The sequence below is a fragment of the Leptosomus discolor genome, chromosome 2 (assembly GCF_034619465.1).
Source record: "Leptosomus discolor isolate bLepDis1 chromosome 2, bLepDis1.hap2, whole genome shotgun sequence".
NCBI classification, from domain to species: domain Eukaryota; kingdom Metazoa; phylum Chordata; class Aves; order Leptosomiformes; family Leptosomidae; genus Leptosomus; species Leptosomus discolor.
In genome coordinates, this window is record NC_141392.1 from 20,573,385 (window position 1) to 20,597,539 (window position 24,155).

Genomic DNA, 24,155 nt, shown 5'->3' on the forward strand with positions numbered 1-24,155 from the left:
TGCAGATCACACAAGCTTTCTTCAATCAAATCTGCATTGTAATTTCTAAAAATCAATTAGGCATAAGAAGCAATTACCTATTTTTAAGAAGAGTATAATTTGTTTCCCCCTAACTGAAGAACATAATGCATGTAAACAAGGAGCACAGTGGCCTGACTGCTGTAAACATTGACAACTGTGTTAAAATGGAAACTGAAGCAGCATTAACTGGGTCGTACACTACAATAGTCTATAAAACTGCACACTGCAGGAGGTGAGCTATAGAGTCTCTCAGTTCAGCACAGTACTCGCCTTGCACTAGCCAAACATGGGGGTTCACGTGCCTTCACAGTTCTGCACCATTCTTTACCACACAGAATGGCTGCCTCACATTTATCTAAAACACTTTACTCTGAAGCTACTTGAGGATTAAGAATTCACTGCAGTAGTGAATTATGAAACAAATCTCCATCAAAACACCAAGCCATCAAACCACAGGAGAACAGCTGAGAGTCAATGCCATTTAAGGTGCATATGACAGCAGAATAGACACAGGCAAAATAAACATCAAATTAGGAAGGAAATTCAGCAACCTGGATGCACTATGTAGATAGTGCATACAGCTGCTCTTCAGTCGAGATTCCCTTCAAAACTTTTTTTTAACCTGCAGCAGTCCCAAGAAGGAAGTGAACACAATAAAAAGGCAGGGTTATGATGCAAGAATGAACAAAGAGTGCCCAATAGGTCACTGTTGTGCAGCTCAACATCACCTTCTATCCTAGGAAACACCAAGAACTTTCGAAACCCATCACATCTCTTCCCAGAGTTACAATTCAGCTTCACTAACCACACCATTATTGCTCATCCATGCAAGTCTTTAGCTCCCTAAGGTTTTTCTCATCTTCAGTTGGCTTCTCCTTAGACATTTCTCTTCATGTGCCTTTCCTGTCCTCTCAGCAATAGACTAACTTCTCCCATGTTATTTGTATATGAGTATAGCAATACACCTCTCCACACACAAATCGAGAACAACCCAGCAAGGTAAAGTAGGGGAAAAGCAGGACAAAGTAGTCTTTCACCTCCTTCTCCTACCATTAGCCTTCACTGACACGTAAAACAAAAGATGCATACAGGATCTCTTCTATTGTCCAGCCTCTTTCAGCTCTGTGTTCATCCAAACATACATAAAGAAAAACAAAACTAAGAGTGGGAAAGAAGGGATCAGGCAGAAAATATATGCAGAGAGTAGAAAAAAAAAAAATCACTGAGACAACTGAAACCAAGAAATAGAGAGAGACAAGAATAAGAGAGGGACTGAAAAACAGAAGTGAAGACAGAACATAAGAAACCTCTTCCACACATATTCACTGAAAACATTTTAAACTAGGCATCTCTTAAAAGAAAGTTGTTGCTATGCTACTTGGTGCTATGGTACTCTTCAAAATAAGATCCAATTGAACGTATTCGTTCCAGAGTTGAACGTGTGACATACCACTTCAAGGGATTTGCATTTCTATTAATTTTAAACAAGTTATTACCAGCACATTCATTATCTAAACTTTCTAAAAGGAAGACAAATAAGTCTGATGTCAGATGTCTTACACAAAAAGCAAACTCAGCGTGTTGTGCCCCCTGCCCCCCCCTTTAAACATACCTGGAAACGTCTTGACATTACAAATGGGTCATGAAATTTTAAAACTTTATTATTTAAAAAAACAGTTCATTCAGTTTTTGAAGTCACATACAATCGACAATTCTCACTGATTATTAGTTTTGCTGTTTCTTGAGCAGGGGAGGAACATAGGGATACTTGAAGGTAACAAAGGGTCTAATAAAGCTGAGAAGTGCAGACTCAAACACTGGATTTCAGCTGGTTTACATAAAATCGGGATCAAGCCTATGCTTCTTCAGGGATTATGTACTGCACATTTTCAAGACCACCATAAAAATATACATTGCATGCATATATATATAAACACACATAAAAATAACATTGTATGTTATAGATAATGGCTTTCAAACTAGAAATTAAGAAATACTTGCAACTTCCCCTACAAGTCCTTTAAGTGTTCATACTAAATCTAATTTCATATAGCTTTCTCTAAGTGACAATCTAAACATACTTTGAAAATGTCTACTTCTGCATTTTCTCAGCAGAGTCACATCCCAAGGGCCAAAGTTCAGACAACACACCAGCAGCGGGACCCAAGAAGCTTAAATTCCATTTCCTCACTTCTACACTCGTTTCCAAAAAAATGAGTACCAGCCATTTTGGATATTTTCAGTTGACTTTATCAGAACAAAAAGGGAATACCCCTAGATAACCAAAATTCACACCACGACCATGAACCAAAAAAGTATACTGGACAAAAATTTTTTTTTTTTTTTTTACTTGTTTAACAACAGGAGTGCTTCAAACCAACAAAAAGATAGCAGCCATTCTCCCCCACCTTCTTTTACATCTTTCATTTTCAGATCTTCTGGCAACATAATGTAAGCAGTACTAAAAAAAAAATTCCACAAAGACCCTGAAGGTTAATTGAAGAACAAAGGCGAAGGAATATACCAAAACAAAATTAAAGTCAAGATTGCTTTAAGCAACCTGATCTAGCAGAAGATGTTCCTACCCATAGCAGGGGGGTTGGAACCAGATGATCTTTAAGATCCCTTCCAACCTAAACCATTCTGTGATTTCATGACTAAAGACATTTGTCACAATTTTTGAGCAGCAATGTAACAGAGAACAGAGAACCTTCCACATTGTTGTTCCCTAAAATTTTAAAATTTAAAATTTAAGCTTCCTGAATTGCTGAGTAGATCTTTATATATTATTTTCATAATTGCTAAGTATATTTTCATTAATAAATGACACAACACGCAACTATCCTGTACAGAGTTACAGTATTTATACTAATGAATTCCCACCTTGTTCTGTAAAGTTCACACACACAATCCACTATAGCCCTGGAATAATGCAGTATTTTTACAGGAGGATGTTTTGCATAATACGTGAGGCTTAAATTAAATATTCAGAGCAGTACTTCAAAGTCTCCCAACGTTAACTAGCTTTGCACATAATAAAGCTTGACTTTACCAATTTCAACAAAAGGAGGGTCTGCAAATGGCTTTTCTCCCTTCTGCCTGCTCAAGTCTCACTCTTAATTCTCTACTGAATGTAAGTATGTATCCCAGTATCTTAAAATCCCACCAGGCACGTCAAGGGTTCTTTAACCTGCACGGTGATTCCATTAAGTACTAGACATTTTCTACTTTAAAAGTATATTTCCTATATTGCTTTCCTACAATACCTGAAGAATTTTTAGCACACTCAAGGGAGTTATCACAGAATACTCATTTTAATAGCTTTTCCTCTACAGGATACCCTTAAAAATTAGGGTCTACATGAACTTAGAAAATAAGCTTTTGGTATATTCCTGTGCACTAAATTCACTGAACAATTTTCACCTTTTAAAACCCCAACAATACTTTCTCTCCTTCCTGACTTGGAAAGACTCATATTCATAGCCTCCTTTTTTTACTTGACTTTAGACCATGATTTACAGAGTGGCCCAGCCCTAATTTGTGACAGCCACTACTCCATAAAGCATATAGCTTACAAATCTGACTGCTACAAGCCTGTACCCAGGGCTAACTACAACATTTACTCGATCACCCAATGAACCCTCACCAGCCAGGGAGGGGAATCAGGAAAAAGGACAAAAGACCCAGGGGTAAAAGTACAACAGATTTAACACCACCAGTACAAATATAAAGAAATATTTGGCCAAATGAATGTGTTGTTACCACAATCTACCGCAGAGTAGACCTCAGCGGAAGCCAAAAGAGGAGCAGGAGAAACCCCACATGAGCTCCCTCTCCTCAGTAAACCTCCTCCCTTTATAATGACCATGACCTTACAGGATGGGCTATAGCTGTAGCTATTTCAGGTCAGCTGCCCTGGCTGGCTTGAGTCTGCCTAGCACGGCTGGGTTGTGATTCTATCCCAGCCAAACCAGGACAGAAGCTCACCTGCAGACCTTCATTACTGAGTCTGTATCTAACCACAGTTAAGTAGGAGAAGACATTTGTACTTTCATTTTCTATATAAGATGGCTGCAAAAGAGAGATTGCAAGTAGTAATTAGGTACATCTTCACAAGTGGGAAAAGCTGAAGTAGCACAACGCAGTTTTACAACACTAGAAGAACTCTCTCTTCTCAATGCCTCAATTACTTTTTTCTTCATATGTTCATTACAGTTTTACTCTACCTGTACCTTCCAAATAAATTTCCCTTTAGAGAAGGGAAAGGAAGAAAGAACCACCTTTTAAAGCAGCTAACCCCTTCAAAAACTGGTATACCAAGAGTGCTTGCAGTACTTTGCATTGTTTTCTCCAGTGGTATTGCATTTAGTCTCTCCTGTCTCATGTTTATCTTCTATTTCAATTGTAAAACTTGCAGACCACAACATTTACATACTGCCTAGTGCTCCATGAACTCCAGTCTTCGTTATTACTGTACTACTGTCATGGTTTAACTAATGTTATAAAACTTCTTGTTATTCTGTGTGGTAGATACAATCCACTTCTTATGGCTGCAAGAACAAAGCAGCTCACTATGCTTTTGATCTTTCTTGCTTTCTTCCTGTGATACACTGTAATTTTAGTTTTTGATTTATTATTGTAGGTCTTAAGTTTCTTCTTTCTGAAGACAGACAAACAAAAGGAAATACATACTTCGTAAATCTTTAAACCATGGAATTCCTTGCTGAAGAGGTTTACACATTGTTCCAGAAAGTTTAGATGGCATCAAGAAATGGTCTGGAAACGCTCATGGATTTAAAAGCCATTAGAGGCAATTAAGCACAATGACACCTTTCATGCTTCAAAATGCCTGTCCCTGAGCGATAGAACACTAGACCCTTGGACCATACTCTGGGAATCTCCACTACACACTTATCCTTTTATTTTTTCTGGAGTACTGATGCTCAATGTCCTATAGGAAACAAAACACTAAGGCTAGAGACATTTCTGCTCTGGCCTAACAAAGCCATTCTTAAATTAGAGTTTGAAGCCTAGAATACGGTATTAAAAACATAGAAACCTCTGGTGGAAAAGAAACACATGCACACTGTTGCATGGTTACAGACATTTGTTGGCAAATAGACTGACGCAAAAAGACACTTTCACAGTCCTTTTTTTAATCACTATCTTAGCTGGTCACACAACCATCAAACCTCCTGCAAAACAACTTCATGTTGTTACTTTAATTCACTTATCTCCTGTGTGGCCTTTATTTTAAATCTGTATGCACTGTGGTACTGGTTTAAACTCCCTGAGTAATATTGCACTTGAGTTTCTGGCAAGATTAATGGGAAGTGGATTTTTGGAAAACCCTTTAAGCACTTTCTTTATAAAGGGCCACAGGATGCTTAGTGGAATAAGAAGCATTTCTCACAAGTCAGCTTAAAAAAAAGGAAGTTCAAATCATTAACACCATTTCCTTATTTCCTTCTGCTATTAATTGTGGCAGAAACACTGTTCATCATGACGGGATAGATATTGCCAAGACAGACACATGAAGATGATTTAGAGACCGTTGCACACTTCTCCTGACAAACACCTCACTGGAATCAAGAATGGGTTAGGAGCACCAGAAATTTCACTAGAGTCACAAATCTCAACAAGGAAGAACCATAGCTGTGTTGTTACAGTTACCAAAAAATTGCGTAAGTCTTGCATTCAATGATGCCTGGAAATCCCTTTCAGAACAACCCTCCTATTCAGATACATGGAAAATGCTGTTACAGGCAAGAAAGAAGGGGTTGATTTTTAGTAAAAATATAAAAATTTGAAGAGGAACTAAGTACTGGGGGAACCATGCAAGAGCCTGATCTCCTGTGGTTTACTCATAAGATCTAGTATGATAGAAACCCAATCTGGGATGCCTACACAGTTCTGTCTTCCAACAACAGAGGACCATATCTTGACACCACCCAGTAATAAATTATATACATCATACGGCATAGCAACTTATCTACAGAGCACGTTTAGCTAACAGAAAAAAAAAACAAAACCCACAACAAAAATTATGCATGTTTTATTATTTCTACAGCTTTCCAAAAGGTTTTTAAAAAATAAGACTGTCAGACTTTCTGCCTTCAACGGAAAATTAGTTGATTTTAGTTTATATTACATTTAAGAGTGCATTTTATGAACTAATGATGGCTTTTACCAGAAGAAAATAAGCAGGTTCCACAGTTTGACAGTAAACTTTCATTTGATTATTTTAGCAGAAAAATCCACTTACTGTACCATGTAACATGATATAATTGTTTCACATGAAATAGCAATGCCAGCTTCTGCTGTACGATCTAGGAAGAAGAGAATTGGAATCCAGTTGCATAATGAGCTTCTACTAATGAACTTTATTCAGAGTTAAATGTCAGTATTGTTGTAAATGTGAAAGTGAACCCAATATTTATTTTAGTCTTTAACTTCTCACAAAAGCAGGATTTGTAACTCAGAAGAAAAACCCATTGGAGAAGACATTAAGGTGAGCTACTCTTTCCAAACAAAACCAGGTGCCAAATAAATTCATGATGTAACGACAGTTTGGATCATTCTGGGAGACCACAGAGCTCAATAAGTTACAAGCTGCACTATCTTAGCTTAAAACACCAGTCACCATTACCTCCTGCTAAGGCAGGATTCCTTAAGGCTAATAACACACTCTTTCCTACCTGCTTCTGCAGTAGCAGAATGTTTACTTACAGGCAGATCATTTCTCACTGGCTTCCAATTTCAGAAATGCATTCAAGAAGCAAAAAAAGAAAGCTTAGTTTTTCTATTGCATGCCTAGTCACCTAGCAATCAAATAAGCCATTTGCAAATAGTTTCTAGAAGAACTATAGTCATCTACAAAATGTTCAAACAGTCCATCCATTTATAGTGACAACTGCAGAAACTAAGGACAGATGCAGTTAAGCTTGTATACACGTTTAAGAATTACAAGTGATCTAGCTAGTCACCGAGTAATAATAAATACAAATTTCATCCCATTTGCACAAAAACAAACCTTAGTACATCAAGCCTACTCTCATTACTTTCAGGTGAATAACAGTATTTCTATGGTTAAGACATATGCATCAGAAAAGCCAGGTCTTTGAAGATGTTTGTATATCTCAGCCCAAAATCTTTCATTAGTGAACTCCCACAAAGCACAGGTGAAGCCACAGTTTCATAAGCAGCCTTAAGTAGATCCAGAGGCTTCTGACAAGAGGTTGACATGCCTTCACCATGCATTCACACCATCTCCTTTCCTCCTATAGAAACTCTCATCCTGTTACATGGCAATCCAGATCAACAAAAGGGCTGACCAGGCTAAGATTAAACAAAGATTAAAAATCTCTAAAATATCTTTTTGGACTTGACCTGGTTCCAAAGTTCACCTACTTAAGGGAAGCATCAGGGACTTGCAGCCACCACCCAGGGAGAAAAGGAGAGCACCCCTTTGGGAAGAAGGCCACAGCTTGACAATCGTTGTGGTTGTTTTTAACTCACAGGGCAGCCCAGCGGTAGAAGTAACTTTGTCAAAGTGGCATGGGCTTGTGTTTATGTGAAAGGACACTATTACAGTTAAGGTAATGAAATTTTTGAACTCTGCGTTCAGTTAGTAGCTCTGTCACTGACACTTCTGAAAGTCAGGTAAGTGATTTTTATCCCTCTATGCAACAGTGTCCAATTTCTGAGATGACGGCTGCCACAGCGAAACTAGTTCACAGACTTCCTCTGTTCATTCATTTGCTGTCTCCTTATTTTACCAGGACAGCTGACAGTGCAATTACACAAAGCAAGTTACCTAAATGGTGACTCCTTTTTCCCAAGGTAATTGCTCACGGGAGTGTGCAGACTATATGGTGTTTAGCTTCTTGAACAGTGTAAAGGGAACCACGCCTGCTGACTCTTCAGTAAGGGGCAATATGCTAGTTCATGAACACCTGTACTAGCATATACTTTACTATAAAAATTATGTGCAGGACAGACCCCTTTCAACCCCAGATGCAAGATTTAAAATATAGGTTCCAGGTTATATCACATTTCTTGTCCATCGCCCTACAGTGTATATGAAGACTTTATTAGAAATTAATTTTCTTCAGATCATTGTAATCAAATCCAAGTCAAGCAGATACAAAATGGTTATTTGTTGAATTAAAGAAATGCAATACTTCCCCATCCCCGCAGTCTATCGGTCCATTTTGCCTATGACTAATCTTCTAGTCATCCCTCAAAGACTACAAATCTTGCCACCCCAAGTGGTAGCAATTTGAATTAAAAACCACCACTTTCATTACTGCCTTCTCTCTTGTTTTGTATTACATATGTTTGCTGCATTTGTCTTCTTCAAACTAAAACAAGCCTCGTATTAAGAACAAATGTCACTTCTTTGTGTGCATGTATAGTTATGAAAGGTTTTCAACAGTGGCATCTATTTCTGGAGTATAGAATGCAGAAACCTGGCAGAGCTAATAAGTACCCCGTATCTCTTCCGCAGGTACTACTTAAACCCACTTCGCCCAGCATAATTTTTTCAAGTTTTATCATCATCGTTTTACTGCGGTAGTGTAGAAAGTACCGCATTCTTGACATGCTTGCTATTACACAGTCAGTCATTAGAAAGACTTAGTGAACATGTTCAGAAATGTTTTGCACAGAACATTTTACTTCTCCCAGCTTGCCTTCTGCATCCTCCGCATAAATCTGACTACTCAACACCTAGACAGCAAAGTAAACTTCCCAAACTTCCCTGCTCCAAGGTCCCCTCTGTGCAAGTAGGCCTGAAGTTGCCACAGCATCCAACTCCCTGAGCAGGATTCCTTGTTGGGCTACTCTGACAGCCCCCGGCAAGCCACTGGATGGAGACAAGAAAGGAGGTAGAACAGGAGGAAGAAAAACCCCTCAATCTCTTTTTTGAAGTGATTAATATTAAACTTTAATAGTTTGCCTACAGCTGAGGCAGGGGTAATAAAATATTTGCACTATTCCCAGAAAACTTATTAGTTCCGTATAAAGTCACTCAGCAGTCACACATGACCCCTTTCTCTAATGCCCACACTAAAAGAACAAACATTTATCCTCAAGGACATCTAGAAGCAACAGTGAAAAGTAAGACTTACAACTGAAATAAGAATACTTAAGCATGTTTAATTGCTCTCTTCTTCCTTCCCCCCCAGCTGAGCAACATTTAATTCAAACCTGTTACAAAGCAGCATAGAATGCTTAAGCAGCCTTCAGTGGCTAGTTATGCAACCTCGCTGTTCTGCACACTGCAACAGGTAATAGTTACCAATGTTACCTGAAGAAGAAAACCATTCAACTGGAGATGGTAGGAGGGCAGGTAAATTCTTAAGATACTATCACTAACTCTAGTTCTGTTCTCTAAATATAACTCCTTCCATCTGTGCCTGACCACACTCACATGAAAATGAGTAATATTTAAGCACTACAACATGCAGGCATACATACACACTCACCCTACTGCAGCACATTTTTGTGTATCCTACCTTTTTCCTTTATCTTCTTTTCAAATGCTAACGAGTTTATCACCAATATCTTTATATTGGCCTCAAAAAAGTTAAGGTAGCTGAAGTAACTGGATAAAAACACATACTCTTCCTTACATAAATCCTGTTTTAAGCATTTAATAATCTTCAGATCTTCCAGCTTTATTAGGCAGACCAGCATTACACTTACTAAAGCTTCAGGATGGCTTGGAATATTTCTACCCCGACATTTTTTTCAAGATGTCCAGAAATTTTATCTTGATATGCATTAATTTTCAAGATATATGTACTAAACCAAATGTTTCAAGTTGTAAACAGGAACTAAAGACATGAGTTTTCCTGCCCTTTTTAGGACTTGGCCAACACACAGTGCCTCCCAGGCATAGGCATGCATTTAGAATTTGACAGTGCAAGAACCTGTAGAACACAGAGAACTGAGGATTGTGACTTCCTCAGCCCCTTCTTCTTAGGTTTAGATTATTGAACAGATCTAAAGGAAACCGTGCCATTATAACAGACCTTACAGTGGCTTGAGAGGTTGGGGGTTCTTGGGGGGTGGATGTTTGTGTGGGGTTCCACCCCCTCCTTTTTGAGTCCTGTGTCCCTCTTGCAGATGCTAGCAAGAATCACCACTTTCCAATTACAGGTAAACACAGGCACAGAGGTAAAGCTTTTGTTATTTTCTGGAGACTCGTAAGTAATATAGTGTTTTTGAAGAGTCATGATGCAATAGCCTGAAGTCTCCATGCAAATAAATAATGTATTGCTATTCACACAGAGGAAGAAAGGCACTCCATTCAGTATGTAACTTTTTATAACTTCAGTTAATGGTTTTTGAGATCAGTATTAGAACTGCACAAGAACAGCCCTTTTGGAAAGATGAAAGCCATTTAGGAATGAGTCAAACCTCTTCCAGCATTCCTTGACAAATTACAAGCCTTAATGCAAGGAATTGTAATGCTCCTCCACTTTCCATGAAAGGTGTAAGGCCTAATGTAAAAAAAAAGAAAAATAAAAAAAGGCTCTGACAACAGCATTTCCTCAGCCACCAGCTTCCCTTAGCACAAGAAGAACTGAGCAGTGAAAAAGCCATCTAAGATGTCCAGGTATCTTTTAGGCTGTTACACACCACACTTAGGGACAGAAATCAGGAGTGATAAGACCATATTTGACTACAGAGTATTATAGTATAATCACACAGTGTGTTATTCTTGAATAGGTTTTCCAGGTATCTGGCATGTTCCTCAACATTTCCTTAAGGTTCCTTTCAACCTACTTCACTACATTACTCCTTTAAGTCTAGTACTGGATTATTACAAACTATTAACAAGACAGTTTCAATTCCAGAATGGTAACATGAAATAGTGGACATGGGACTAGAAAGGACATCCTAGGTCACCAATTCAGTCCTCTAATATTAGAAGCAACCACATCGTGTAGTCCCCTCTCTTTCCTTCATACATCAGTGGAAAAGTAGTGTACACAAGTATTTATTATGACACTCCCAACAGCCTTAGCAGTTTATAGGGGCAAGAGAATGACTATCAGTGCAAATTCCCCACTCTCCCATCTGTCTCTGCCTGCATTACCTGGTCTATGCATACTGATTACAAACTTCAAAATGAGTAAGCCACTAGATGTTCTCAACAACAACTTTGCAAAATGTGAAGCAAAAGGTACCTGCTCAGCCCTTAAAACCCGATCAGCTTTTATGACTCAAAAGAAGACTTACTTCTTGCAGTTAAAAAGCTTTTTCTTCAAAGACATGATATTTGAAAGTTCTTTTCCCATAAATAACCTGGCTTCCATAGAAACTAATATTTCAGAGACAGAATATCATTAGTCATGAACAACACATTTTCAGTTGTCTCTAAACCAGAATTTTTTTAAAAAGGCACTATACCACAATGAAGGAAGAGATCACTCTGGATTGCCCAGTGCTTTTCTCTGAAGTTGGATGCATACCCTATCCAGTTAAGTCCATGTCATCACTATTACATGAGACATTGGAGGGTCTGTCCTCTAGTCTCTCTTCAAGTTTTTTTTATCCAAAAAAAAAATAGTGCTTAAATTTATAAAGGGTTATATTTTCCCAAGCCTCAAGTTCATATAAGCATACCTTTACTGCTCAGCTGTTTGGAATCAGCCAAGTGTTTTCATTTTGAAAAAATAGAGATTTATCCTTTTACAGGGTATCTGGCGATCAAAGTTCAGAAAAACACACCACAAAATCCCACCTCAGTAGCTGTAAGACAGCATGTATTATCAGCAGGAATTCTTGTATATTTATTAATACAACACAAAACTTCACAATTTTTTTCACACATTTAGAGTTGCTATGCAAGCATTGTTAACATTTTGAATGAGAAACTAAGTAAGGTTTTCATAATTAAAAGCTTTGTGTTAAATCTGCAATGTTATGTTTGCTGAGATTCTACATATTTCAATAAGTTAATAAAATAAAACTCATACTATAAGTAATAAACTTATATAAACTTGATCTTGGTTGAATCAGCAGAAGGGTTTAAAAAAAGCCAATGAAAGACTCCCATCCTCTCAAAATCGTGTCTTATACCTGAAGAAGAAGTTTTGTCCTTTAGTTTTTTCAACTAACCTATCAAAGATCAGAACGAATCTGTAAAAGCTCTGTCTTAACAAAGCAGCAAGGTAGACGCAAACTTATTTATTAATTTGCATATACGAACACTGCCTAGGTATAAGCCAATAGTGTATCAACTCAGTACCATAAAATCTGAACAGTTATTACATAGTTAACAGCAAAACTGCACTTTATATTTGCAAAACTTTTGTGCACAAAGCATTTTACGTCCATATTTTTTAAAGTACCTTATCCACTATGAAAGTAGGTACTAGAAATAACTGTTTTGCATATGACAATGTATTTGAATACAGATGCACTTACTCTGCATATAGAAGTGACCCTTATTTATAAGAAATGGTTGCACAAATAGGCAATCTATAAATGAGCTTCAAGTAAGAAAGATGTACCGATTGATGCAGAAATAGAAGTCCAGCAAGAGCAACAACAAGGGCGGGGAAAAGAGAGATATCCAGCGAGAGGAAACACATACACAAATTGCCATCCTGGTTGCGGCCAGGCTGTAGTTCAGCGCAGCGCAGCAGGGTTTAAAATGGAAGCAGTGCCATGCAACAGGAAGCTCAAAGTTTAACAGCAAAAACATACACGCCAAAAGTCCCACACACAGAGCAAAACTGTACGACGTTTCTCAAAGCACTGAAAAGCCTTGCTGTGTTACTGTGTCCAGTAATTACAGCAGTAAGTTTAAACTTGAACAACTGACTTCACGTCACTTACATGACAAATCAACTCTACAAGTGTTTTGAAGTGGGACTCAGCTACACAGCAGCAATAAGCAGCTAATACCTCTATCAGAATTTTGTGTTTTCTTGTTGTCAAAGGACTCCTACTGGCATTCACTAAGCATCCTGCTAATGAAGTGTGAGGAGCTAGCTAGATATACAGACCATGGTATTTGTTGGCCGTTTTAAGATCAAGCTCAGTAACGACTTGCTCACTAACTGGAACTTAGAAACCTGTACGCAAAAGCAGCAGAGCAGTGCAAAGCCAGAGGTTGCCAGTGACCATACTATATTGTCTACTCCTATTAGTATGGAGATATTGTACATTTACTTCTGTTCAATTACTAGTTTTTCTTTCTATAACGGTGAGATGTAAATAGTGTGCATTTGACTGCACAAATTAAAGTGGTAGATTTTGGTTGATTAACATAGCTCAGACGTTGCTTTCAAGACACAAATCATAAGGCAAGATCCTTCAAAAAACAAGTACTTTCCAGCCTGCTCATCCCTAGCACAAGGAAGAACTGACAGGGCACTTAGTGACTGGTGGAAAATTAATTTGGGTCACTCTACAGTACGGTTGCTATGGCAACTGCATGCAAAATGTAGTAGGCATGCTCTTCATCAATGTTAATATAACATCAGCCATTCTTCACGATTTTTTAATCAATGTTAAACAAAGTATGTTTCATAACTAGATATAAATTAAAATAAAACTTGTATGGTCGACTCTTCTCTGTCAAAGAAGAAATGTCATCACCTCTTCCTTGTTGCATACAGTAATCTGTCACATCTTCTCAATTTCCTGAGAAACCATTTCCACACCTAAATGTCACAAAAATAAGCACATCTGACTAGAAGTAAGGGGGGAAGGGTCAACCTGAAGGAAGGTATTTTTTCCTGGATGCATGAATTTAATACCTGCAGGGTCTTCTGGGGTTTTTTGTTGGTTTGGTTTTTGGTTTGTTTGGCGTGTTTTTTTTTTCTGGGGGGGTGGGGGGTGTTGTTGTTTTTTTGTTTTTGTTTTTGTTTTTGTTTTTGTTTTTGTTTTTACAGTGAAGCTCTGGGCTAAAATCAAAACTCAGTATCACCAATTTAAACCAAAACAACTCTTCTGCTTTTACACAAGACAGACACAACTTTATCTGGCCTCTTGTTCAAATATTTTACAGTCTGACCTCAAAAAGATATTTTTGACCAGACATAGTGAGAAGTTAATGCCTGGAGCCAAAAGCAGTTTTTACATATGCGTATCAAACGTCTTAGCTTCTTTTTTTTTCAGATTAATAATTATTTATTTTAAGGTGAACTTTCCTTGCTTCAGAGCCTGCTTTAACTCTTAAAATCTAAATGTGGTTGAGCATTTTAAGACTAGACTTTTCTGTCAGCTACAATTATATCACAGAAGCAAAAAGGCTTGAGCTATGAAAAGCTTAAGGGATCATAGTTTGTTTCCTAGACAATGTTAGACTGATTTAGTTTTGGATCTTACTCCAAAGATAGTACACAGTTATATAAATATATACAACTGAAAAAATCCTTGATGCTACAAAAAACACTACTGCAAAAAACAGAGGACTTGCCCACCCCCCCCAAAAAAAGAAAATCTACTTCCCTCTTTCCCACTAACAATCTAGTATACAAATATTCAAACCAACAACAAGACCAAATGTGGCATTTTACTCTTCACAGTGTATCTGCCCACCGTATCAGACTGGTTCTCTACCGTATTTGAAGCCTCCTCCAAGAACACGAACTGAGTCACCAGTAACGGCGGATTAGTGTGTAATATTACAGTGATGACGTGGCTTTGTTCAGCATTATGCTACTGCAAAATGTCACTGCACTGAGGGCAGACAGCTATGTCACTTGATGTTTCATGCACCGCGAATATGATTTTGGGGTCTGGGAGCTCCCCTCAAGACAAGTTTGTAGAGCATGTGGTTGATTGAACCAAACTGAGATGATTTTTAAAACAGATCTCCACCTCCTCTTGGCTGCTGCCCAGGAAGTTTAGACAAACAAGCAGGCTGGTTTTGAACTGAACCACATGGCTGAAATTCATGTCGATACTTAAAGCTGAAAAAATATATTCAAAGCTTTGTATTTGCCACAATCTACAAAACTGAAAAAGGCCAAAAACTCTACTAGCCTTTGTTGTTACACCAGGCATTAATTTGCCTCTATATTATAAACCCAGTTCAAAGGTTTTAATCTAGTTCTTCAGGATCAGAGAGCAACTACAGGCTTTTATTTATTTTTATTTGTTCTTTTATAAACACAGAAAGAAAACATCTTTTTGGACCAAATAAATTGGTTCTGTAATAAACAGAGCATCATCGAGAAGAAGAGCAGACTAGCAGAACTTGTCTTAGTGTTAAAACAACACACTTCGTTACTTGGTTTTCAAAAGGTTGTGGGGGCTTGTGATTGGTTTGTTGTTTTTTTTTTCTTTTTTCTTAAACACTAAGTGGTGAGAAGCAAAAAGATTTTGCAGCTGTATTACAGACCTGCCATCATCTGACAGATGGACTGTGGAAGACTAAAAAAAATGAGGGTTTTGGATATTAAATATTAAACAGCTATTAGCATCATCCACTGCCCACAATGTATTCACATGTAAAAGTGTTTTTATTTTTGTGTATTTTTCCCCTTAAAAATTCTCGATGCATCAGTACCTACCTGATTAAAAAAACACAGAAAGCATAATGCACACAATTTAGAGCTGGAGACAATCAGGATGTTATTCTATTCTTAAACCAAATTTTAAATTTAGATTGTCACTCTATTAGGCAGAGGCATGCTACTGAAACAAAGAAAAGTAGTTTTATGAAAAAAATACCTGCCTGAAGACAAAAATCTAAGGCATAAAACTAAAGAGGCAAAACAAATTGTATAAACAATTTCTTGTGAAATAGATGCCAAGTGTTCATGATTGATATACTGCACTTACGTTTTCAATTATTTGGATGACATTTGGGATTAAAAAGTTGTTATTTTATTCAATAAGATTATTTTGTAAATAGAGAGCTTTTCCAAGGCTGTTTAATTATTTCATAAACACAACAGTTTGGCTTTTTAGGTTAAGAAAATAACGCTTTGGGCTCAGAGAAGTTGAGAACAAACTGTTTCAATCCAGTAAGTCTTTATCAGCATGGCAAGTTCCTAAATGCACAAAAAGAAGAAGATACTCCCTGAACCTGTCATTATGGGCCCTTGCAGGAAACACCACTAGGAGAGACTAAAGTTTCTGTTCTGGATTTGCTATCAATTCCTATCCATTCCTTGTTCAGTGGCTAGTAGATACATAGCCAAGTACTTTAAGTTATCTGTGGTTTCCACATATGTAATTAGGGACATAGCCAAAAAAATCCAGATTCAGGGTTTAACTGTCAGTAATGAGTTGGGAAATAACGATTTACAAAACAATAAGGCCCTTTCTTCTTCTTTCCACATAACAGTTTTTATTATTCAGATTTAAAATTCAATTTAGCTAACTCGGTTGACTGGACACCATTCACAGGCACTATTGCTCTCCTGTCCCCTAAGTAACCAAAACCTCTATGCTCTTCAGCGGGGGAGCTTCCCAAATCCTGTTTGTTGAAGCTGTTATGCTTCCACACTGAAGCACTGAGGACTTGAAATTAAATTCACATCCTCCACGGCAACAGTATAATTTGAGCCTATGTCTATCATATTTTATGTGAACCTTCTTACAATTAAGTAATTTATATAAGAGACTCAGGAAGGATGCTGCACTCTAAGTTAACAGACACCTTCAGACAAGGAAGAAAAAAAAACTGTTTTCAAATCCTGACAAGTCTTAGTCTTGGGAACAGTGAATGGTTCAGCATCTGAGGTGAGTCAGATTAAGTCCAGAAGCACTACATAAGGCAGTTAGGGAACATAGGCATCAGAAATTCAAGTACTCAAAGACTTCTGGCATATTCAGGGTTTGTGACAGTTGAGCAGAATTTGATGGTCTAAATTTGAGTTTCAGGCAAAGCTATTAAAACCCCTTAACAAATATCTTCAATGTTTAAAACAAAACTGAGCAGATTTTCTGTACTGCAGAGAACCAGAGAAAGCAAATGGCAGTATTTCAAAAGGCTGGTGTGGAAATAAGCATGTTACACCTTATAAAGCGCTCACTAATTTGGTCAGAGAGGATATTAAGGATGAATAAACTGTGTTGAAAAATAACTGCAACAATCAAAAGGTTTCAGCTGGAAGAATCATGTATTTTTTGAGCAAATCCCCTTTAACGGTTCAGAAGACAAAAGTGTAAAAGGAAGATATAAAATCCAAACTTAACTGACATCTGGCCCAAGTGCTATCCACCACATTTAACATCTCAGGGCAAGTTTAGCATATGCAGTGTATCAAATCAGTAAGGCTCAATGGAATCCTGCTGATAAAAGTGAATGACTCAAACAGCAAAGGTCTGCCTCAAATCTAGTGCATGACTTCTAGCTCAGCTGGCTTTGATTTCATGTAAGCAGTGGAAAAAGTGACATGCAAACCCTAACAAACATAGTGAGATGTTTCATGTTCCACATAATTTTCTTAACTATAGTGCTTTGAGCCGTAACTGAAATCATAAAAAAACTTTATTGTGCTCAGCACAGTACATTGTCTTTTCCATCTTTTTAACTCAAGTTTTTGTGGGACAGGAGATGGTTATTACTTTAATCACCAAGTGTCATGGAACAATTAACTGCTTAACCTGGGCATGGAGCAAGTATCTGGTAGGACCTTATTTAACTAAAGCCAGGGTCACTGTCAGTATGCTCACCCTGTCCCTCAGTTTGCAACTGGAACTTCTATAGACACAACAGCATCTGCACTACCACCAGCTAAAACAACATTTCAAGGCCCTCACAGGCAGCAATCTCAAAAGTCTCAAGATGCTGCATTATATTACATACTTGTTCAGACAACTAGCTTGAAAACTGGAAGAATATGTTCATTACATTTACATAATTAGTGACCTTATTAACTTGGCCCTTCAGACATTAAATCCTTATCTTTACTCTTCTCCCCAAGTTTATTGCATAAACTACTTAGCATAATTACAGCTTAGCATAATTGTAATTTACTAACAACATTGTAGTTCAAGGCCTGCTTGCACACAGATTAAGGGTTTCCATTCCAGAGGAGAAACTGATGATGAAAAGCTAACCTGGACTGACACTTGCCAAGTGAGATACCCGACTTTGAACCAGAGGTCAAATATAAAGCAAGTCAGTTTTAAACAAAGCCTTAACAACACATAAATTGGGGAAGCACACTTCTTCCCCCACAGTCTTAAACTGTAATACTACTAGACAATACAAATTAGATATATAAATACAGATCACTAATGCTAAATTCTATATACAAGCACACATATGACATGCCATTACATATAAAAGCCATTGAGATTAATTAAAAAAAAAGGACTGACAGAGCTCCTCTTAAACAGTGGTTTCTACTATAGCATTTAATAATTTATACCTGTTCGAGAGATACAGAAAAAAGAAAGTCACAGTTACTCTGTGGTCAGTAAATCTGACTGTATATGTGAACCTGCCTCAGTTTCACATTGGTATAACCTCTTGAATTTTACAGCTACAAGCAACTGAAGAAACAAAGGGAATACATCTGGTCAACATTTAGATGATGATTCATCTATGTATGAAATATTTAAAAAAAACAAAAAGGACAATACACTGGCACTCAATACCAGTCACAACTACAAAATTTGGGCATGGTTTACAGGGCCATGCAAAGGTACTTGTGCAAAAAAGCCTCAAACCAAATAAAGGTAACTTTAAATTTAAAGCTGGTTTGTTTATCAAGGGCACAAGACAAACTGAATATAGTAGTCATCGATTAACTGGATAATTTTGATCAATATATTGACTTTAAGAAACGTATAACACACTAAATTTTGCAGTTACTCCCTTCATATTAAAACATGCTATTGCCAGCAGGCCAAAAATCTTTTAAAAAATAAAAAAAATAAAATGAAAAAACAAATCTGTAGCTTTTCTCACATTATTTCTATAACTACTTAAGATAGCCCAGCTGCACAGACTAAATGCCCTAAAAGCCCATTAAAACAGCAGGGCTTAATAGAAAAAGGCAAGAATGTTATTTTAAATGTCATATTACTAAACTGACTACAGGTAAAATTTCACAACAGACGATATCCTGATGATTTTCTTAGTCTCACATGAGAATGAACCAGGCCATTTCAAATACTTAAGACTATACACATGTCATAGCTGACATTTGACTCATCTACTTTGCACAATCATTGTACTTAGTCGTCACAGCGTAGAAAAAGTATTCATAAACTTCAAAAGTGTAAACAGAAGTGATAATTTTAGAAACAAAAAATGCAATGCTCTGAAATCTGTAACTGTTCATCCCCACACCCCAATCCTATTTTACCTGTTCTTGATAAAACACAGGTTTGCATCACATTGGAAGGCTTACTGGTGCCTGTAACACCAAAACCCATCATACAATGCTAGAAATAGCAGGTACAGCTATCTGAGTACTTCTATTTCTGCTCAGGATGATGCTTTTCAGGTAACTCTCCTAGTAGTTCCTGTACACAGGTCCCAAAGAACCCCAAAATGTGCTTCCTCTCAATGAAAACAAAATGAGAACTGCACTCCAAGGCTGTCTCTAACACCTCACAGACACAAATAGACATTCAGTCCACTGGGTCACTCTAAAGTTTGTCAAAGGTTTTAAGAGAAATCCTTAAATCTGTATGCTGTAGACACAAGGTCATCAGGTCTGACTGCTCTGCTCTCCAGCTCTCCATCTATTTATCCACACCACTTGCAAATGGTGGCATGGCCCAACTAATGATGGGTCTGGACTCAACCAGTTTCTGCAATGTGATAAGATCCTATTTATACCTGCATATAACATGATACAAATGTGTACTAGGGCAATGGTCACAATCATGCATTTTATCATTACCAGTAAAAATTGGTTTATTTCTGCTTTGCTTACTAAGAACACAAAAGCTTAATTGGTATTATTTGCTCATTGGATTACAATATCGTTATGTGATATGATTGTTATGTTTGGTAGTGTTAATCCTAAACTTACAAATTATCAGAACTTTCAGATGACTTTTATGTTCATAATATGCTAAGAATAATGTAACTTGATAGTAATAGCACCATGCTGAATACTGCAAAAAGCAGCAGCTATAGGCCTCCAGCTACAAAAATACATAAACATTAAGAGGAAAAAGAGCAAATTATTTGAAAGTTAAAATTTGAAACAGCACTTCAGTAATTGTTGATGTTTCATATTTAAATAAATTACTTTAGCTGGATATAACTTTTTGCTGATATACAAGCTCCTGTTCAATCTCCGAGATTAATATGCTAGTTTAATACAAGCATAAAGCATAAATTAAGTATTGGAAAATGTACTGTAAATACATATTTATAAACACACAGCAGTCAAAGTTTATGCAACTGCAAACTGCATTTATCTGCTGACTCAAACGTTTTGTTTGGTGAGTAGAATATAACCATCTTGCAGAGGTTGCAGTATCACTTAGTATAACATTATGACTTCAACTAAGAAAGCCTTTTCCAATGAAAGAACCCATGAATTCCATTTGTACTTCGTGCTGAGAGTTGAGTAGATCAGCCATCTGTGAACAAGAAGTCTGAATAAGACAGGAGACCAAACAAAAAATCTGCTAATACCATATCAGCAGCATTTGATTACTTGATTTCTCAGGTGTTTTAAAACAAGTAACAATCCGTACAGAAATGAGAACCTGTACTTTTATCTATAAACCCATCCAGTGGCAATACAGGATTAACAACCACTCTTTATTTGCTGCAGCATATCAACAATGTGCAAGACTTCAACGGCTTCATTAGCCTGACCAGACAGTCATGTTTCTAAATTTGTGCCTGTTTGTTCATTTTTTCCCCCCTAGGAATTTGTGCTTGATTTAATTCACAAACAAGTCTATTAAATGCGAAACAACAGCAAACACACAAAATTAATGAATCTGGAGTATAATTCTGTGTTCTCTAGACAGAAGATACCACATCCCATTCATTTTTCTGCTTCAGCTGAGGGATCAAGAGTTGGTTTTGCAGCCCATATCTATTGAAATAATTGCCAAAATATTGATTCATTATTTGACTTTCCTCCACACCCTGACTCAAACTTTCATATAAAATACAGGACTGCAATCAAAATCCTCTCATTCATATGCTGTTAAAATTTAACACAAAGTATTCACAGTCTATTTATCAACTCTGGAACCACTAAGACTATAGGAATTTCCCCTAAGTTTGAGAACTTTTGCTTGAGATTTCTGACATAATTGCATACAGCTGTAATACAACAGAGATTCATGAATTCATTTTTTTTTAATGTCTACATCAAGTCTAGCTGCTTAGAAAATGCTCCAAAAGCTTCATATCCTTCAGTTTTCCAAGAATTACTTTTAGTTCCAAATATCTTCTCCCCAGTTTTGGGTTCCTTTCCCTTCTTCTTGTTATAATATACTGAAGAGTATTATCAGCAGATGCTCTTAGTTTTCACTAAACCAAGACTTATTAATTAGCACCTACTACTAAAAGTTCAAACCCTCAAATGGGCGCATTTTAGACTGCCTCAAAAAAGTAAATGCAGACAGTTCAAACAATTGTGTGATTCACCATCTGAGACGTGCTATTCATTTACAAAATAACAGACAGGGGGTGGGGGGTGGGTGGGTTGGGCATGGAAGTAGTGTTTTACATTTTTAGATTTTAATGCTAAAGTAACTTTACCCTCTTATAAATGAAGTCTCAGAATAAAAACCAAAAAGCATCAACATAACTCAAACTGTTGATAATGTATTGTTTATCACATGAAAGACACAAGTACTTATGATCACCTGGTTATTAGGTTCTGCCAAAGCCACATTCAGCAGTCTTGAGTAAAGAAGCAGTCTGATACTTATTAAACCAAAACCAGACTCATCTACATGCTGAATGAGGTCTTTATAAATTCTAACTTGTGCAAGATTCCCCAATACACCTGCCATGTGAAGACCTGGGCCTGTCATGCTTCCTGCCCCCACCACAGTTTTCAATTGCGGAGGCAACTCTGACACCCAGACGAGCTTTATTCTCCAGCAGAAGAATAGAAATTTGAACATAGCAAATCAAAGCTTCACTATCAGAGATGATTTTGGTTTTGTAGAACTGGCATAAAGAGCAAAAACTTTAAGCTCCCATTTCTGTCAAAACACATTAAGACAGAGCTCCAAAAGACTTGGAAAACTGACACTTTGTAAAAGCAGCTATCATTTTTCACACAAGGGTAGAGTTAAATGAAGAACAGTAGGATTGTGACGAACAAATTCATCTCTGCAGTGCTAGCTTCAAATCCACTCAACGGAAAGTGAAAGCCAGATTTCATTCTCCCATTCACATTCCATGGAAACAGATAGACACACACCCAGAAATCACCACCTTGATTTAAGGCCATCTTTGGCTATCTAAAATTGCATACCTTGAATATATGTTACATTAAATTGCATCAACCTCAGCCAGAGCAAACAAGGTTAATTCCAAACCAATGTTAGTTGCACGCAATATTTTCTTTAAATTGTTCCATTTCAGGGTTTACATTTGCATTTACCCATCAGGCAAAGCCCCTGCATCGCTGCCTCACTGCAGCCACCGCATGGCTTCTAGGGGCTGAAAACCCTTCACACCTGAGGCAGCAGTGTCAAGGAAGAGCAGCAGCCTGCGTCTACCCTGCCAACGTTTAGTTTCAACACCAAGTGAGGTCTTTAACGGACCAACCTAAAAGGCAAAGCCAGGGTGCGGGACCGAACGCCCCTACCTCGCGCCTCCAGGGCAGCACCCAGGGGCAAGGCGCCGGGGACGGCCTGAGGTGAACGCCTGCCCGCCTCGGCCAGCCCCTGGGGTGGGAGCGCCATCCCGAGCCCTGCTCCTTCTTTCCTTGCCGATTTCTACTTTAAAAGCTGAGTGACAAGAAGCCCCTCGCCCCCGAGGCATGTTTGCTGTAGAGATTAAAGTTCATTTTCATAACAGACTGAGCGCTGCCGGTGGCCAGGGCAGCGAGCTGCCTTGCCCGGCTTCGCCACGACAAGCCGGGCTGCTGCCGCGGCAGGCGAGGGCCTCCAGGCATCGAAACAAACCGGTTAGGTCTTTCAGACCCCGCGGGAACATAACACCGCTCCCACATGCATACGGGAAAAAAAAAAAAAAAAAAAAAAAAAGGGGATTTTTTTTACTTCAGCACAGCGCCGGCCAAAGCCCTTCCAGCAAAGCCCCTCCCTCGCAGGACGCCGCCGGGCCCAGCACACCCGGAAGGGCCCGATGCAGCAGGAGCTGCACCCCGGGAGTTGCCTTGTGCCGGTCCTAGAGCCGCCCCAGGCTGGACAACACCCGTGTAAAGCTCAGGGGCTGTCCCACCCTTGGTCTTCACGTGCGAAATTAAAACGGCCTCCCTCGTCCTTCCGCAGTCCCCCCTCTAGAGCCCCGCTTTCTCCGCTGCCAGGTGGGTGAGCAGCCGAGGCAGCTCAGGCCGAGGCAGGCACACCTTCACCGCCACCACCCCGCTCCCGACGGATCTCCGCAATTGCACGTCTCCAATTCATCTTCCTTGCACTGCTGGCCCAGAGCTTGACAAGCTGTTCCCGGAGGGGTTATCTTGAAGGCCAAGAAAAAGCATAGTCGTTCTGTGGGATCTTGTCCGAATCGAGCAGCTCAGCTAGTGCGGGAGCAGAGTCTGCTAGGAGACCCCCCTGCCCGTGGCCAGCAGCTTGCCAGGGAAATCACTGCTGAAAGTGGTACAAGCCCTGCGTAAATGCCTTGTAACTGTACCTGCCTAAGCCAATTCCCTAGTCACAATTACGTTTTGATGGTTTTAACACACGCATTATCGATTTCACTTAGTGCTGTTTCAAGTTCAGTGTTATTTGATCAAAATGTATCACAACGCTTTAAAGCCATGGTAACAATGCTATTAATTTTCTTAAGCAAAACTGTATTCTTGAGGAAATACATTACATAAAGGTACAGCACAAAGAGCTGTTAACTTTGGGGCAAGACTGTAGCCACAAATAAAAACTACTGTACTGTGCACAGTTGGGTTTCCATGTATGTTTTATGCTGTTCCCTGACACTGCCAAGCTCAAAACTGGAACTGGCTGACTGACACATAGCAAATTTTTTTTTTCAAGATTACTTTTGGACAAGTAGGTCATTACGAGGA

At 38.4% G+C, this 24,155-nt stretch overlaps 1 protein-coding gene across 24 annotated transcripts in view; it reads right to left on the reverse strand.

Annotated features, from left to right (window-relative positions):
• The window catches only part of NRXN1 (neurexin 1), a 719,965-nt gene that overhangs the window by 558,568 nt on the left and 137,242 nt on the right, over positions 1–24,155 (reverse strand). For 4 of the 24 annotated variants that reach the window (XM_086460687.1, XM_086460698.1, XM_086460684.1 and 1 more), the window contains exons 4-5: positions 7,462–7,487; positions 1,609–1,621 (exon numbers count right to left, since the gene is read on the reverse strand). The exons of 19 other annotated variants lie outside the window; for them this stretch is intronic. In XM_086460687.1, the coding sequence (XP_086316813.1) occupies positions 1,609–1,621; positions 7,462–7,487 (39 nt within the window). Of the gene's footprint in view, positions 1–1,608; positions 1,622–7,461; positions 7,488–14,710; positions 14,723–22,814; positions 22,837–23,384; positions 23,412–24,155 lie in introns of all 24 variants that reach the window. One more of the 24 variants, XM_086460685.1, reaches the window with a different exon arrangement.